Here is an 18,703-nt window from a genome sequence, read left to right on the forward strand (position 1 = left end):
AGCTGCTGCCCCCGACAGAGAATGCCTTTGACCTGCACCTGAGAAGAGCTGCTCTAGCAACCATAATAGATAAATGTGCACACATCGCCAAGCCGAATATTCCCTCTTTCGCAGAGTATGGATGGTCTCTCAGTGCTAGCAATGCAGTCCCCCTTGCATCTACATGCAGCTGTATCAAAGGCTGCCAGAAAAACTGTTCCTGTGCAAAGAAGGCAATTCCATGCTACTTAGGATGCCGTTGCAAGGTGACAGTGACAGTGAACAGCATTGTGTACCATAGTATCATTGGCTTTAGAAGCAGGCAAGACAGCACCATAGAGGTCAAAATTAACCTTTTGTAGGCAACCTAACTCCGCTTTTACTCTGTTTGTCACTAAGTAGTCTATATTTTGTTATGTTACTTGAATGCATACCACTATGTTAATTTGTATAGCCCTAAAGTTGAAGTTTTTGGCAAGTCTTGGAGTGTGCATGTGTCTGTTTATATTGTAGTTAGTTTATTAAAATGATACATAAGATACATTGTGGGGTTTTTCTCAGATGTTTCTCTGCAATCATCCCCACAACTATAGATAGAATCTGAGCAAAAATGTAATACCATACATTATTTATGACTGCAGCCATATTGACAACATAGAAATGAAAGCTCAAACTGACCAAATGTGTTCATATTGCTTAAAAAGCAGACTTTTTGCCATAACAGTTAGCTGTCACTGTAAAAGTCATAGTAAAACTAATTTTCGGGTGGCGTCCATCTTGGAAAGTAAAGGTCCAGACACACCTAATCATAAAGATAAGTATTCCATTGAGTTTCTCATGCTCTGAAACCATGAAATAGACACCAAGTTTGCATTTCTAGCCCATCTGGTTCAAAAGTTATCGCCAAAGCTATTTTCTGATAGGGGCCAATATTGAGGCGGCCATATTGGATTTCCAGCAAAAAATTGACCGGGTTGTCCATATAGGTTGTCATCCTACTGGGTCATAGATATTATTTCTGGTGGCCAACCTTTGATGGCAGGGCAAATGCAGCACACCCCCCTTTGCCCCCTGGGTAAATGGGTTATTTCACTTTTTTAAGGACAGTTTGGTCATTGAACACACCACTGTGCCCACACACATCCAACTCACATGCTGTGCTGCTAATTCTGTACACAGTACTAAGCATTAGGCTGTTTATACATGTGTTGTGTTGACTCAAGATCCAACGTCTTTATTCACACATGCTTTATGCAACAGCTCTTGCAACATTGCAGGCAGTGACATTTCTTGTGGATAAAAATATAAAAAATATGAAATAAAATAAGAAGTTAAAAATCTAATACAAATAGCAAACAGTAATACAATAGCACATATCAACAAGCATACAGTATAGCTGTTTAAACCACTAGAATATATATATTCATATTATGAATGATATTTATGAATGGCTCTCTACAAAAAGAGTCATATTATTATTATTAATATTATTATTATTGTTATTATTATTATTATCATTATTGTCATTATTGTCATTGAAAGTCTTGAAAGTAGGTTTTATTTGCCAGGCAGACTTTGCATAAGCCACTGTGGGACCTGTCATTTATTGGGTGAGATGATGATGCTGGCATCTCAAGGACTCTGGGCTTTGGATGTTGGTGGTTACCATGGTTACCATTGTTAGTTGATGGTCTGGCACCTTGGTAACAACTGCAACGGGCACGGAGCTGAAAGGGAGAAAATCATCTTCAGACATGTGTGCTGTCTGTTTGTCTGTCTGTCTCGCTTTCACTCTTGTCCCCCTTCTGCCTCTTATCTCACATTTGATTTTTCTCTTTCTTTTGTGTGTGTGCACTGGAGTACACACACACACACACACACACACACACACACACACACACACACACACACACACACACACACACACACACACACACACACACACACACACACACACACACACACACACAGTAAATACACTCTCCGGGTCACACACATGACTGCATGTATTTGAGCGTTGAAAGATTGAATGCCATCGAGACTCAGCGCAGAAACAGAGAGAGAGAGAGAGGTTCCATGACATCAGTGGGTAGTCGGGCTTTGAGATATGTGAGCTATTTTCATTGAGACCTCCCCACATTCTGAAACTTTAAAACCCAGCTGCTGGGTCCTTGTGTGTGTATTTTCAAGTCAGGCACATCCCCATCCATCCTATATAATTACTGTCTATTCAATTGTGCTTTTTTATTCGGTTGTTTGTAGAACTCATCAGGTTAGAATGAGCTAAATCAGTCCTAGTCTTTTACCTCTTTTGTACTGGCCATTCATTTTTACATGTTAACTGGGAATTGCTCTTGCAGGGAAATGATATTCACTACAAAACTGCCGATGCATTTCAAGTTTTCTCTCTCCATTAACCACTCGTTTGGTGGTTGGTGGTTGAGGGGTGGTAAATGAGGGGTGGTATGTTGTCAGTCGACTTGATGAAGTTTGCAATACAATCGCACTTTGCTTAATTCGCAGAGTGGATAAAAGTTATGTCTTGTAGGAGGATCCAGTAACAACCATGCATTACACATTAATTTGCATCGGTTTGCCCTTTTTTCTACCATTGCTGACAAAACTGCAGATATTTCTCAACGCGTTCCTCGCCAACTTCTCTTCCCGTCCGGCGCTAATGGATGCGCTCAAGCCAAGATTGATCTCAGCAACATACTGTATGGATCCATTGGTGTCCCATTACGCCGGTCGCCGGACACTGTGTCCCTCCGTGTTGTGAGTTATAGAGGCAGATACAGCAGTCCAGTAGTCTTGTCTGTGGAAGGCACGCCGAAGGCTAGCAGCAGCCGAACGGGCCCAGAGTCAGTTTGCATTACCTTCATGTACTGTATGGCCCCATGGATGTAGGCAGTAGGCACTAACGCAATTGTTTTCACGCATGCATGCTGAAACACACCCGCACGTACACGCACGCACTTATACACACACACACGCGCACGCACAAACTGAGATACTATATTGTATATAAATACATGCACGCACGCATTCTCTCTCTCGTGCTCTCTCTCAATTCAATTCAAAGGAGCTTTATTGGCATGAGAAAACATTCTCTCACACGATCTCTTTTACACAAACACACACATGCAAATGCAGGTACTGTACTCTATATACATACACACACTCTCTCCCTTTCTGTCTCACACAAATCACGGCCAAACCCCTGTCATCTTTTAGAACCCTGACTCTCACTGACATCTTCAGTATCCCTTAAGAGCATCTCTGGTCCTGGGACATTGATCTCTTGTATACAAGTGTTTGATTACCAACCATTAACATTAAAATGGCATCAGCAGGTCACAGGCCATTTTTCATTTGTGGTCAAAATCCTATAAGAAACCACTAAAGTGACATGTTGTGCTATTTCACATACCCCTATTATTTTTATGAAATAAGATGAAAATGTTTGACTGATTCCCAATCAGAAATAAAATCATTACAGAAGACAGTAACAGATACATAGATAGATGGATGGATGGATGGATAGATACCTTTATTGATCCTGCAGGGGAAATTCAAGCGCCAGAGATAGAAATAAATAGAGCTAGCTATAGTGAAGATCTAACAGCCAACATGTTTTCTCACATTAATATACAGTATACAGTATAAAAAACTCCCACAACACTGGACTGTACTGCAAAAATCACTGTGCCTTAATAGTAGTTGATGTAATAATCTTTTCAAGCTCTGTCAGAACAAACTTTGAAAAAGATGAAATTTAAAGCAGTGTTGTTATGCATGCCGGTCTTTCTCCACTGCACCTTCTTAAAGGCTAGTTAGATTTGTTGATACCTTGTGATACCTTGATTAGCTTTGATGCTGAATTGCTACAGTAATATCGACAATTAGTGCAGCATCGAAATGCACCCCAATTATAGTACTGTTCACATGAAAATGGGTATTTAAAAAAAAAAAAAAAACGTATCATCCATGTTGTCTCCAGGGCATCGCACGCTATACATCGGCGTCCACGTGCCCTTGGGCAGGAAGTCGCACCGACGTCACCATGGACGTCACCATGGACACCGACACAGGAAGCGGTCCAAGGAGAGGGACTCCGGGGTGGACGATGGACGAGAATCCCCCTCCCACAGTAAGTCCCCAGTGACGTACTGCACCGGGGCTAAATATGGTGCTTCTTCCCTCTGCAATGCCCCACTTCTCACTTCCCATCAGTCAGCTGTACGGTTTTAGATGACTTCATGAATTTTATTGATCCCCGAGGGGAAACTCAAGCTTTAGATGAGTTCCCCGGTGGAACCACAGCCTTCCACTGTTGGCCACAGAGCAGCTCGGATGGAGAGATCCAAAGATGGGTGCCTTGCTCTAGGGTTACAGTGCATCGTTGCTTGCTTAGTGTTCAGAGAAGGGAGAGTTCACCTTATGCAGTTCATTTTTAGTCTGGCAGGGATAGGGAATTGAAGCTGGGGGACCTGTGGATACAAGCTTGCTTCTCTGTGATCTTCATGAGTGGTACATGACTACTAATGATTACATACTGTACTGTAATATATATTTCTTATGTGTATTGAAAAGACTGCTGTGCTGTAAAGAAAAGCACTTAATTATTTATGGTATTAACTTTTTTTTACCACCATGTACTGTACTGTACTGTATGTGTACAGTATTTTAACATCAATTCAAGTTCAAGTTCACTTTACCTCTGTTCTTTTTTTTATTCGTTAACATTGTTAACATTGTACCTTGGTGTACATTCTTCTCTGTAGCAGACACACCGGCCCAGCGGGTGCAGTTCCTGCTGGGGACAGAGGATGGCGACGAGGAGCACATGCCCCACGCCCTGTTCACAGAGCTGGACGAGATCTGCCTCAGGGAGGGAGAGGATGCCGAGTGGAAGGAAACGGCCAGGTACCCACAATGCTCTGTCCACAAAGTCACTGCTGTCCCGTCGCATGCTCAGCTGTGAGGGTATCCAGATTGTCGCTGTGGCCAAACACTAGGCGACACCAGATTATTTCGCTAACTAGTAGTACACGTTAACCTCTATATATTTCCTATATATCTCGTTGACCGGGATCCATCAGGGGTCTGTACTTGGCCTCCTCCCTTTTCCCTCTGCACCAGATCTCTCAAAAATAGCTGATTTACAAGCTCACTGTGTGTGTGTGTGTGTGTGTGTGTGTGTGTGTGTGTGTGTGTGTGTGTGTGTGTGTGTGTGTGTGTGTGTGTGTGTGTGTGTGTGTGTGTGTGTGTGTGTGTGTGTGTGTGTGTGAAGAGAAGAGAGAACACCCTTTTTTAGCCGTGAGCTGAAAGCGCTGCGGCTCTACAGACAGCCTCAGACATCGTCACTCGCGACACGACATGTTTTCGACATGTTTTCGGGACACCTATTTGTCTATTGGCTGTCCTGGCTGTCCTTCACTACTTTACAGCCAATGGGAGACACTACTTTAAAGCCAATGGACGGCCAATGGACGGCCGTTACGTCACTCGCAGCACCCGCCTCCCCTCGCAGCACCCCCCCCTCCGTCTCCATCTGTCCCTCTCTCTCTCTCTCTCTCACACACACGCGCGCGCACGCTCTCTCTCTTTCTCTCTCTCTCTCTCTCTCTCTCTCTCTCTCTCTCTCTCTCTCTCTCTCTCACACACACACATCAGCTGATGTGTTAGCAACATGCTATGCTAACCGTAATAGTGAGAGGACAGAGTGAGAGGCTGAGAGTCATAAAGTCATTAAGTCATAAAAAGTCGGCCAGCGGAGAATCTTCTAATCATCTGTGATTTCCAACAGCCGTGCAGCGCCCTTCAGTGTTGATTTAACTCTGAGGAGCAGTGGAAGTACTCAAATGTTTCACTTGAGTAAAAGTATCAATACTGCAATGTAGAAGTACTCTGTTACAAGTAAAAGTAACAGAGTAACAAAGAGTAACAAAGATCTACAAGCTCACAACGCGTCGCGATGCGACACGTTGTGAGCTTGTAGATCAGCTATTTTCAAATAGCCTTGGTATAAAATAGGGCTAAAGTGGTTAATGTATGTTTTATAATGTAATAATTTATATCTGCAAAGTAACTAGTAACTCAAGTTTTCAAATAATTGTAGTGGAGTAAAAGTACAATATTTGCCTCTGAGATGTAGTGGAGTAGAAGTACAAGTACTGAAAACTGGAAATACAACAGTAAAGTGAAAAATACCTCAAAATTGTACTTAAATACAGTACTTGAGTACATGTAGTTACTTTACACCACTGATGACATGCCTGTCTAAGACAAGTCCCAGAGTATTCCTAAAACTGTATATATCTGTAGGCTATTTTTATTTAGTTATTATTGTCCATTATATTTTCTTGCTTAATATTTTCTTCTCTTCATTATATCAATTATATGTAGAACCATCTGTGGTACAAGTTCCAACAACATTTCGCTGCTTGTATCTTTATGAGTCCGTAACAAATAAAGCTTGATTGATTGATTGATTGATTGATTGATGTACTTTATTTAGTAAGACATGAGAACAGTACATGGCAGTACTTAACAGTACATGGAAGTACAAATTCGCAATACAAGGTCTACTAAACTGGATAGCTCAGTTAAGCACGTAGCTTGTTTAAGATGAGATCCCCATGCACACAAATCATGTTGACATATAAGAGACAGACAGATATACACACTACTATACAGAATGTCATACAATCAGTTTACAGGTTACTGGTATGAAGTATGAAGGGTGAAAAATATTTACAAAAAAGAAAGAGAGGGGGGGGGGGGTAGGTTAGATTAGGACATGGGGTAGGTTAGGACTTGGACAGGGGCCATTTTTGAATTGCAGCCTCCTGAAGGTGTATCTTTAGGGCATTTTTGAAAGTAAGTAGGGTTTTACACTCCTTTACTCCTTTTGGTAGGGCATTCCACATTTTAGATGAATAGCATGAGAAAGAGTTCATTCCCTTTGTTGTGCCAAATCTGGGTTGAACATGGTTTGTGGAGCTGCCTCTGGTGTTATGATCATGGACTTGATTAACATTTTGGAAGTATTTTGACAAATACAGGGGGATCCCAATGTTGTGGTGTATCTTAAAGACCAGGCCCATAGCAAGTTGCTTCTTGCATTCTGCACAATTCTAATGTTGCAATTCACTGCAGAAGGACTTGTTTTGTATTGTAATAGGTAGGCTAGTCCTATACCAGTTACTTATTTTTATTTTAATGTTAAGACATTTATGCTTGAATGACAGTGATTAGGCCATAACATGTTACAGCACTATAAAAAAACAAGACATGACAAAGTCATAATATAGCCGCAAAATGTCATATTGAGGTATGCCATTTTTTGGCAGAGTTCTTCTACATTGCAGTATTGATACTTTAACTTGAGTAGTTGGGGGGGGGGCACACACACACAATACAGCTGCTAATAATATGACTGTCAAATCATATTTATTCTTGTTTTCTTTCAAAAGGACATATATTTTTTCAAAAAAGTTTTTCTATTAAAAAAAAAAAAAAATGTTTTTTCAAAAAGTTTTTTTTTTTCCTTCTTTTTTTTAAATTAAAAATTTTCAACGGCATATTGGGGCAACAAAAGCCTGCCGCTCGCGGCTATATTATGACTTTAGTCATTTCTTGTTTTGCCTGGAATCCAGGCGGAGGCGCTAAAGAAATCAGCCGAACGGAGCGAATCAGTCTGTATTCCAGGCTAACCCTTTTTTGTAATAAGTTTGAATTGGGCTTTTACCACAGACAGCAGGGTCTAAATGTATCAATGGAAGAGTAGGGAGTCCAACTACTGCTGATGCTAGTTATGTATTAACATACTTACCTAATGTCTTTAATGACTCCCTCCACGCCGCGGCTCCTTTGAACAATAGATTCTTATTCTACTAGCTGAACAAAAGTATGAATGAGTTTGAATCCGTATGAATCAGTCTCTTGTGCTAATCGTTTAAGCCACAGATAATTCCTCATATTAGCCTTCTGTGTCTGTAAGTGGGCGTAGTAGCCTACTATTCTGAAATGTGTCTTCTGTGTGCGTCTCCAGGTGGTTGAAGTTCGAGGAGGACGTAGAAGATGGCGGAGAGAGGTGGAGTAAGCCCTACGTGGCCACGCTGTCTCTACACAGCCTGTTTGAACTGCGGAGCTGCATCATGAATGGCACCGTGCTGCTGGACATGAGGGCCAACTCACTGGAGGAGATCGCAGGTACAAAAAGCAACACTGCAAGGCACTGGCTCCCAAAACAATGGGTCGGCACCCGTTTTTGGACCTGTTTTTATGGGTCGTTGTGGGTAAACATAGCTTTTTTAATGTTTTCCTTACAAAAAAAACAAATAAACATTTACGATTTTTCAGATTTTTCCAAAAATAATTTCAAAAAATAAAAAAAGACATTGGCAGAGACATAAATAAAAAAACAAGAAATGACCAAAGTCATATGTTTCTCATGCTTAGCCCTGTGGCCATCTGGGTTTATTTGTGAGGGAGTGGGTTTTGTTGGGCTGACCCAGGCTAACTTGGGCCGACCTGAACTAAGCTGAACTGTTACTGATGGTTCTGGAATACACTAGACTTCAACACAGTAAAATCCCATTTATTTTAATTTACCCATGTGTACCGGTAACTAGTATGTTAATACAATATAACTAGCACATCTGCAGTGGTTGGTGCAGGTGTTCTCTGTACTGTTCCATTGAGGAATTTAGACCCTGCTCTTGGGTAGGACACTTGACAGGTAGCCCTGCATGAAGCACAATACTTCCCCTGGCCAAGGGAGGATTCCTTCTTGATGAGCGGAAGATGTTTGTTCTTCTACTTGGGAGACCCGGATTCGAATCTTGAGTGTTACAGTTGCAGTTACCGTGGGGAGAGGCCATAAAACGTATGATTGCAGCTTTCAATCAAAGAGTTTAAAATAAGTAATAATAAGAAGTGTTAAGAGTTCGTCATAACGTCTAATGGTCAATTTATGCGCTGTCGAACGACACGTTGCACTACATGTCTCGCGACGTTCCAGGCAACATTTAATGATGGTGTCTGCAACCTTTAATTTTTAAAAGGCACCTTTAAAAGGTAGCATTTAAAAAGTACATGACACCATCTAAATATCCTCCATGACACATTTTTGTCTTATTGGTGTCACATCCGGCGATGTATCACACAAAGCATAAATTGACCGTAACTTGTGTTTGTGTGTTTTAGGATGACCATATTCACAACGTGTTGCAATGCGACACGTTGTGAGCTTGTAAATCTGACAATTGAATTGACTTTGTAAAAGATTTTCTCCTGGTTTTCATCAGGATGGGTTACTATTTTAACGCTTAGCACACCACTAGTGACTGCACCTTTCAACAGAACCGAACATGATGAACATCTACACCATAAGCACACAAAAAGTGTTATGAATATTTTAACTATGTGGTGAAAACCGGGACTATTTTGGTAGTGACATTTTCGTGTTTTAGAGATATGTGTCGGGACTTGAAACCGGGACAATGCCGGCCAAACCGGGATGTCTGGTCACATGTTTCCCTGTACTGGTCCTCAGACATGGTTCTGGACCAACACGAGGCGTTGGGCGCGGTGGGCCCAGACGCTCGCAGGAAGATCCGTGAGGCGCTGCTGAAGCAGCACCACCATCAGAACCAAAAGAAGCTTGCCAACCGCATCCCCATCGTACGATCCTTCGCCGACATTGGCAAGAAGCAGTCAGAGCCCCATACCTTGGACAATAATGGTGAGTAGGTCCTGCACGCACGCACACACACACACACACACACACACACACACACACGTACAGTATTAATGCTTGGACAAAAACACACCTCATTAATCTTTCCAGTTTCCACCACATGTACGGTATTCCTCTGCTTTTGGCTTCATGGTGTATAACTATCGTGATCATTTGTAATGTAGTAAATCCTTTACATCTATTCAAGTTTGTTCATTTTTTGACCGGCTGTTTTGCTGTTGGTTGATCATCTCCTATTTTCTCCTCTCGTTTGTGTTTCTCAATCTCTGTGTTTGTGCGTCTTTGTCTGTGCGTCTGTTTTCCATGTGTATTGTATGTGTTTGTGTCTGTGTGTGTGTGTGCGTGCACGCTTATGTGCAAAAATGTGCCATGCGCACATCCAGTCAACGGCATCTTTTATCATACCATAAAGTCCCCCGGCCACTTGTCTAAGAAAGCTCGGCCCGAGAAATCATCACCCAGAAAGGTGTTTTCCTGTGTGTGGTGCCCATCATGCGTGTCAGCCCTCCCATCACCCACAAGCCCCTCCCAGAATGCTGACACGCCCCATGGCCAAACCAAGACCAAACGTCTTAGTTTCCATCAGGCGGTAGCACAGGGCTACTCTCCTGTCCAACAGCAAGACGCAGACCAGGAAATCTGGACAGGCAACTAGCCAGGATGCCTAAATCAATGCTAAATACTAATAGTAGCCTAGAGGGGACAAAAAAGTGGAGAGTGGAGAGTGTCCTCACAAGGAAATAGGAGGAGGAAATACATTTTTAATCCATCTGGTCAGTCTTTGTTCTGTGGACGGAGAAGGGAAAACAGGATCACCGCGTCCTGGAAGACTTTCTACGTATGCTCTGATGAAGATCTTGTAGACCAGTAGTATGTTGTCATATGCCATGTACGATACGATACGATACGATACAACTTTATTGTCAGCTTTCACCGAAATTTGCTTTGTGTCCATGACGTCACCGCTCAAGATACAGGCAGGACATACACAATACATTACACAAAGTACATTACAGGACATACATCACAGAAGCAGACAGAAACAAGAGCAGTAGAACAAATCCTTTTGGTTTACCGACTTTGGTTTAAAAGCCGAACAGACTGATGTACAAAAGAGTTCTTTAGCCTGTTTTTCTCATATTTAGGGACTCTAAACCGCCTCCCGGAGGGCAACAGTTGATATTCATCATTTAAAACATGTAAGGGGTCCGAGGAGATGCTCTTTGCCAGTCTAAGCATACTATTGATCTGGGCCTCTTTAAAGGAACGTAACACAGCCTCGACTGGCCTACCAACTATTTTAGCGCAGATCTTAATTTGGCTATACAGTTTGTTCTTATATACCATTGATAGGCTGTTAAACCAGGCCGTGCTACAGTACAACATCACAGTTTGAACAACAGACGTATAGAAAAGAGACAAGATCTGACTACTAGCACCAAACGATCTCAGTCGGCGTAGGGAGTACATACGCTGCTGTATCCTCTTACAAATATAATCAATATGAGATGACCATGATAAGGTGGCTTCGACATGGACACGGTTCGCAGCTGAGCAGCGCCCCGGAAGTCGTAGTTGACACAGTCAACTACGACTATCAACCGTCTGTACTGTACTGTAGTCTCACATAGCCAGACGATCAGAGATCTCTTCCTATACCGATACGTCTTAGCGACATCTAAATTCAATATACTTACTAGAACAGCAGCAATAACGGCCGCTAGCAAACCTACCCCCACTGCTGCTTTGGAGACCAATCGTGTCCAATATGAAGGTGCAAGTTTTGGTTTTTGGTTTTATCTCAGGATTGTTTCCACCTAGTGCAAGCCCCTGCATTGAATTTAGATGTCACCAGACGTATCGTTAGGCAAAGACCTCTGATCGTCTGGCAACGAGAGACTATGTGTGCCATGTATGTATCCAGGCTTTCATTCTGACACACACATTCCAAAGGAAGATTTCACTCATTAGCCCAGCTCAACCACTTTGTGAAATCACCTCTGGTGTAAAGTTGCTTTGGAGTGAACATCTGCATACTCAGCCATCCGTGACACATAATTGAATGCTGCTGCTCCAGATCAAAAATGCACTTTGCTTTTGTACCTGCAAAGTTTTGATCGGATGAATATTCTTCTAGAGGGATATTCTACAGTAAGAATATCAATCTGCTGATTGATTATTTGTGACCATACCATCCACTCTCCTTTTTCCCACTCTCTAGCAGTCTATGTGATAGCTAGAACAACCGTACTGAAGATGCCCTCCAAATGCAGCTCTAAGATGATAGCAATCACTAATTACTAATAATAATAATGATCCCACATCTAGGATATGACCTATTAACAGGAACCATACTCATAATTTAGTTTCCTTCAAGATCACAAATATATGGTACCATAACCCCCTCACTAATAATGCTGGTCTTTTTGAGCAAGTCACAATGTATTGATTTATTTAATAATTTGGAGACAGCACCAGTTAAAGTCCTCTGAACAAATGCTGTGTTTTGCTCAAACAGTGCGTTCACATCACCAAATGCCTGGAATTATATCTATAAAAAGGAGCAATCTTTTACTTTCTTGATCTTATCAAAATATTTTGAAATTGATTGAACATTATATATTTTTTACTGAGCCAACCAAGCCATTAGTTGATAGGCTGTACAGGTGGCATAAAGTACATGCCAGAATTTAAACTATAAATTGAAAGTTAAAGATTGCACCTCATTGAGTTAAGTAGAACTTGATACACTGTCGTCGCCACACAGATTGGGCCCAAAGGCACCCAATCTCCATGATCTTTCATCAAATGATCTTGGCTAGCACTACTAGAACAATTCATAGACTAGCAACACTTAGAAAGAAAAAAGGATACAACATTGGTCCTTTGTTCATTGCTGTAGAATAAAGCTACAGCTCTAGTGACAAAATGTCCAATGTTGCACCATTATTTCTTCAGACTCACTACTGTGGTTTTTCCACACCGTAGATCCTTGCCTTACTATGGGCGTGCTATGGTGACCCTATGACTCTGGGTGAGATTGATACCATGTTGTTCTTATATCTCCCCCTCAAGGCCAGACTGTCTCTCCTCAGTCTCACCCGGCCCACTCCGAAGGCAAGCAGGACGTCAGCCGAGAAAACAGCCACGTGGACTTCAGCAAGGTGAGGCCCCGGGACCACCGTCGATCCGCTGTTTATCCATGGGCCCCTGATACCTGTGTATTTAAAGAAGATACGGTTACGCATGTTCAAGATGATCACCGTGGAGACTTTGTCCTGGGAAAATGTCAGCAGTGTCGACTTGAGCGTTGTTTTGCTGCCCTTGCATACTGTCTCATGGGTTATGATGCAGTTGCTCACTCCTTTACATTATTGAGTGACACTTCTTTACATAATGTATGCTTCTTTACATTATTTACGCTTCTTTACATTATTTACACTTCTTTGCCTTATTTAGGCATCTTTACATTATTTATTTACCTCCTCTATGGTGTTGTAGCGCTAAAGGTTAAATACGCACTTTCCAGACTGTGCTGAATGCTAATTTTTTGGTGTCACTCACCGAAAATACCAGATCTACATTATGTATGAATACAGAAACGCTTGCAAATAACAGTCTAGACAGTCAGTCCTAAAGATCCTATTTGAGAAACAAATCGTTTTTGATCTGTATCCTTAACCAAGCCAAATCACAGCTTTGTGAAATAGTGTAACATCGGCCCTTCCTATATTATAATTGGCTACTATTGATGCTGAAAGTCGGTATCTCTCAGTCTCCAGGGACGTGCACAGATAGACTCTAGGTGGTGCTAGAGCACCTGCCCTTTGCCCTCTTGACCAGAAGTGCCCTTTTGAAAAAGTTTTTTTTTTTTTCAGTTTACAGCAGGGGTCTTCAACAGGGGGTCCTCAGAGTTACTACAGGGGGTCCGCCAAATCTTTATGTGATTTGATTTTTCTTTTTACCATAACCACTAGAAACCTTGCATCCCTTTTCTGAGGAGAACTTTAGCCAAAAATAGCAGATCTACAAGTGGGCTTGTAGATCGGCTATTTTTGGCAAAGAGGTATTCGGTTCTTAAGTCTGACGTAATTTTGTAGTCCGACGTCACGTCCGGGTCCAAAAGGCACCAGCGCCGTCCACTCTTCATTGTAAACAACATGTTGGAACCCGTAAATCTTTTTACAATAACCTCCTTTTTCAGAAATGAACCATTGAGGGTTAATAAGGGTCTTAATGCTAATATCATAGAAGTACAAAGTATTTATTTATTATTATGATTTAACATTATTATTATTAACATTAAAACACTTGGACCCGGAAGTTATTCTAGCGGGGCGCAACGTCACGTCTTAACAATCGAATAGGTGTAGAGGGAAAAAAGAGCAGACCAAGTAAACAAAAAAAAGTTTAATTTACTTGAGCACCTGCCCCTCTAAATGTCTGTGCACGCCACTGTCTGTCTCTCAGATTGACCTCCACTTCATGAAGAAGATCCCTCCGGGAGCAGAGGCGTCCAACGTCCTGGTGGGGGAGCTTGAGTTCCTGGAGCGCCCTGTGGTCGCCTTTGTGCGCCTGTCACCCGCTGTACTGCTCAACGGCCTGGCAGAGGTTCCCATCACCACCAGGTCATACACACACATAAACACTTTGGCCTTAGCCCCCCCCCTCTCTCTCTCTCTCTCTCTCTCTCTCTCTCTCTCTCTCTTCATTCTTTTGCACACAGGTGGTTCTCAACGTCAGGTCCGGGGACCACCAGGGCTCCAAATGGGCTGTTACAGGTCCATTTGGTTCCATTTGTACACTCTTAAATGAACACTGAATTTTTCAGTGTAGTTTGTGGTCCCAAAGATAAAACATTGTTCCATTAGTAAGTCCAATTGGAGCCCTGGTGGGCCCCGGATAGCCTGGTAAACCCCCCTCCCTCCGGAAATCTCATTTGCATTTGATTTCAGGAAGGAGGTCTGGGATCGCTCAGGGAGTAAAGCTGCCCGAACCGCTGCGTGTTAGAACCAATCAGCGGCTGCTAGGGGCGGGATCATCCAATCACCTGCCAAGTAGCTTGAAAAAATGAAAATGCCGTCTGTCATCGATTCTGCTTCAGGAGTCTCAGATGGAAGTAGGCTGTGAAACAAAATGTGTGTCGCAAGCTTCTTCCATTTGACCAGACGTTGAGAAACTAGGTGTGCTAGGTGACATTTCCTCCAAATACCCGGAGAGATGGACTCCAACCGTCCCTCTCCTCCTCTGTTGCCTTGCAGGTTTCTGTTCATCCTACTCGGCCCCCTGGGAAAAGGGCCACAGTACCACGAGATCGGCCGCTCCATCGCCACGCTGATGACTGACGAGGTAAGCTGGCCTCAGTCACAGTTTGGTGCATCCACAAGAAAACGTATTTTAAACATTCCTGCAGAGGAGGACGTTTATTTTTCCTGTCCAAATGAATTTAAAGTGATTCTTTAATGAATAAATATACCATTTTATACTGTATCTAGTCTATCTGCTATAGCAATGGTTCCCAATATCTGAGAAAAGCCACACATTTTTCAGACAGGTTTAAAATTAACACTGTTTGGTGACTGGTTGCATGGCTCAGCCATTTTGTGCAAAGATCATGATTCATGTGCTTCCAGTGAGCGTGAAGAGTCTTGTCTCGAATGTCTCTTCGCTCGCTCTATGTGGTTGGTCTTCTGTCTCTCTCCACTCATCTGAAATAAAGCATAAAATGTTTATTACTGTACTTAACGTTGATGCTCCATGTGGGAGTTGCTGTAGCTCAGTGGCGTACCCACCATAGAGGCAGGGCAGGCGGCCGCCTGCCCAACTAAAATCTAGCCTCCCCTAGAAAATAAAGTAAAAGACTGAAAAACAGGCAGTGAAAAAAATCCAAAGACAATAGTGGCCGTCGGACCTCCTCGTCCATTCACGCGGCAGAGCGACGTCGCCTATAGTGATGCAAATGTTTTCCTTTATCTTCATGGGGTGCCAGGAGTGCCAGGTGTGGGGGTCTGGGCCATCACCTGTACTCACCTGGCATAAAAGGGGCTCTGAGAGCAGCTTGAGCCATTAAACTAGGCTACAACATGAAGAGACCACCGCTGAATAATTGATTATACTTGCATATTGTTTTTATTTACGTTTTTCAGTTTTGTAGTCGGTGTAGTGTTGTTGTTAACTTGTTTCCCTCGAGATTTCCCCACGACATTTTCCCCGAGGGGGGGGGCGGTGGGGTAGAGAAAAAAAATCTCGCCTGCCCTAAATGTAATTTCTGGGAACGCCACTGCTGTAGCTAGGACAGAATAACAGCTATAAAGTGTTGGATTGTTAACACAATTGAGAACACAGAGTACACAAGCTCTAATATTTCTGAGTGAAGAAAATATGTGAAGTTACATTACATGCCTCTACTGTGTGTAGGTAGATTTAGATATGTATTTCTTTAGCAATGGTCTGGAAAGTGAGCCATAATTCAAATGTAATTTGTGACCACCTCAAAACAGATGAGTCATTGATTGATTGATTGATTGATTGATTGAATACTTTATTAACAGTTTGCAAAGACAAGCACAGGGAAGTACAGTTCAATACAAGGTCTGTTCATTTTACTGTAAACCCAAGAAAGCACTATGGCTTGTTTCCATTGGGGTCCTTTGTACTCAATTCATCGAAACATTTAATGCAAAAACATCATATAAACGAGTAGAAATCCCCAAAATATATATGCACAGTAGATGTACAATAAATAAAAATTATGTACAGTACATGGCATGTTTTAGTTCCTTGCTTCAAAATGTCGATGAAAGTACATTGGCATAATGGCATTTTGGAAACTCTTCAGGTAGATGATAATTATGTTATTTATTTTTTCACAGGTTTTCCATGATGTGGCGTACAAGGCCAAGGACAGAAATGACCTGGTGGCTGGTGTAGATGAGTTCCTAGACCAGGTGACAGTCCTGCCCCCTGGGGAGTGGGACCCTTCTATCAGGATAGAGCCGCCCAAAAATGTGCCCTCTCAGGTAAGATCTACCACTCTCCCTGCATGCGTAGAAGACTCTTAGTGTTTACCTCGTTGTCACAATAGTTGGACGATCGTTCCCGACGATCTTTACTGAATGTCTCTCTCCATCTCGCTCTCCCTGTTTCCTGTCCATCTAGTACACTTTCAATTAAAGGCCCCAAAATAAATGGCGAATATTTGGCAAAAATAGCCGATCTACAAGCTCACAACCCGTCATGTCTCAATGCGTTGTGATCCTGTCCATTGGCTATTTTTGCCGCAGATATTTGGTGTAGAGGGAAAATAGGAGGGGACCCTATGGGACCCCGGTCAACAAAGTATTAAAGGTTTAAGTGGATAAACTCACCTCACTGGTCGACATCCACATTATGAATGGTCAGCATTATCAGCATATACTATTACATTATATTTACATTAAATCATATGCTTTTTCTGATTCATTTATTTAGACAAGAAAGTGTAGAGAGACAGAATTTAACTTTGCAGTTGTGTGATCAATGTGCAATCCAGTCAGCTACCAGCACACCACATGAACCACTTTAGAAACAATAATCATAGGCTCAGTATATTACTGTTCTCTTTCGCCCTAATGTGCTTCTGATTCAGCCCTGCATCATGTTATGTTGTTTAGAAATACTCCAATGTCTATGTGCTTCTCTAATCTCAGACAGAATGTACTTTATGCTTTGATGGCGTTCCCCAGGGGCCTGTGCTCAATCCTTTTCCAAAACCATTTGTTGGTTTTCCTCCATCATTAGCTATTTTGGGTCATGCTGATTTCTCATCAGAGAAACGATCGGCAATGTTGTTTTTCTATTTATTTTTTAACAGTCATGGTGTCGTTGTAGGACAATGGATATCTGCAAGAAGATGCCTGCTGTAAATGCAGTTTGATTACAAAACAGTATTATCATAATACAATTTAGTTATGTAGTGCGGTATTCCTCTAAAAGAAGGGTGTAAGACATCAGTAGTACCACATGTTAACCTAATGGACCCCCTAGCATCCCTATTGTGGGGTGAACCTTTGGGGAAAATAGCTGATCTACAGGCTCACAACATGTCACAACGCAACGCATGGTGAGCTGAGTTATCGGCTATTTTCGGCAAAGAGATTTGGTATTGGGGGAAAGAGCCTTATAGTGGACCCTGTTCAACTAAGTACTGTATATACGGTTTACAGTAAGAGTTTTAAACCATTCATTCCTAACCAGGAGGACACAGTGTTTTGTAAGACCAGGACCATAGGGGGCCAATGTGGCACTCGCTGTCCCCTTCAGTGTGATGTGATCACAAACCAGACTGACCGTGATCTCCTTCTCAACCACACAGGAAAAGAGGAAGCTCCCTCCCGTCCCCAACGGTGTGACAGATCTCGGGGAGGCAGAGGAGCATGGCGGTCATGGAGGTCCAGAGTTGCAGCGCACGGGGAGGTGAGTGTGTGTGAATGAGAGTGATAGTAGAAGAGAAAAGGAAAAAGAGAGGGTGGCACAGGGATAAAATTCCTGTCCATCACCATGGAGACTGGGGTTCAATTCCTCCACGGTGCATCCAACAAACACAGTTGGCCGTGTTCACGGGTGGGAAGGGGAGGGTGATCTCTGTCACTGAACTAGTGACTCCTACAGGTTGGTTCAGGATAACTAACAAGCAGGGGGGAAAACTGAGAGGGACGGCGTGTTCCTCCACATGCGTTATGCCCTCCACTTGCATTGTGTCCTCCAGGGGACAGAACTGAGAGGGATATTGTGTTCCAAGTGACTGGTGTCTCCATCTGTTTTGGAGGAGACGTGATTGTCTACACCCTCCTTAAGACCAACAGAAGTGATTGGCAGTGACAGGGACTATACACATGGGGTGGTAGCAGTTGATTGGCATTGGCATAATGAAAAGAGCAGAACATGGAAAAGCGGTGAGAGGCAAAGAGAGGCTAGACT

General features: G+C 42.6%; 1 protein-coding gene across 3 annotated transcripts in view; it reads left to right on the forward strand.

Moving 5' to 3' along the window:
• LOC311040393 (sodium-driven chloride bicarbonate exchanger-like) overlaps positions 1-18,703 on the forward strand; it is a gene marked incomplete at its 5' end in the record, with an annotated part of 80,187 nt that overhangs the window by 42,937 nt on the left and 18,547 nt on the right. For all 3 annotated transcript variants that reach the window (XM_084050648.1, XM_084050649.1, XM_084050650.1), the window contains 9 exons: positions 3,980-4,129; positions 4,764-4,905; positions 8,036-8,196; positions 9,542-9,730; positions 12,821-12,909; positions 14,216-14,373; positions 15,007-15,094; positions 16,618-16,764; positions 18,099-18,199. In XM_084050648.1, coding sequence (XP_083906774.1) covers positions 3,980-4,129; positions 4,764-4,905; positions 8,036-8,196; positions 9,542-9,730; positions 12,821-12,909; positions 14,216-14,373; positions 15,007-15,094; positions 16,618-16,764; positions 18,099-18,199 — 1,225 coding nt within the window. The remainder of the gene's footprint in view (positions 1-3,979; positions 4,130-4,763; positions 4,906-8,035; positions 8,197-9,541; positions 9,731-12,820; positions 12,910-14,215; positions 14,374-15,006; positions 15,095-16,617; positions 16,765-18,098; positions 18,200-18,703) is intronic.

This window comes from Gymnoscopelus microlampas (assembly GCF_963454915.1).
Source record: "Gymnoscopelus microlampas genome assembly, chromosome: 24".
NCBI classification, from domain to species: Eukaryota; Metazoa; Chordata; class Actinopteri; order Myctophiformes; family Myctophidae; genus Gymnoscopelus; species Gymnoscopelus microlampas.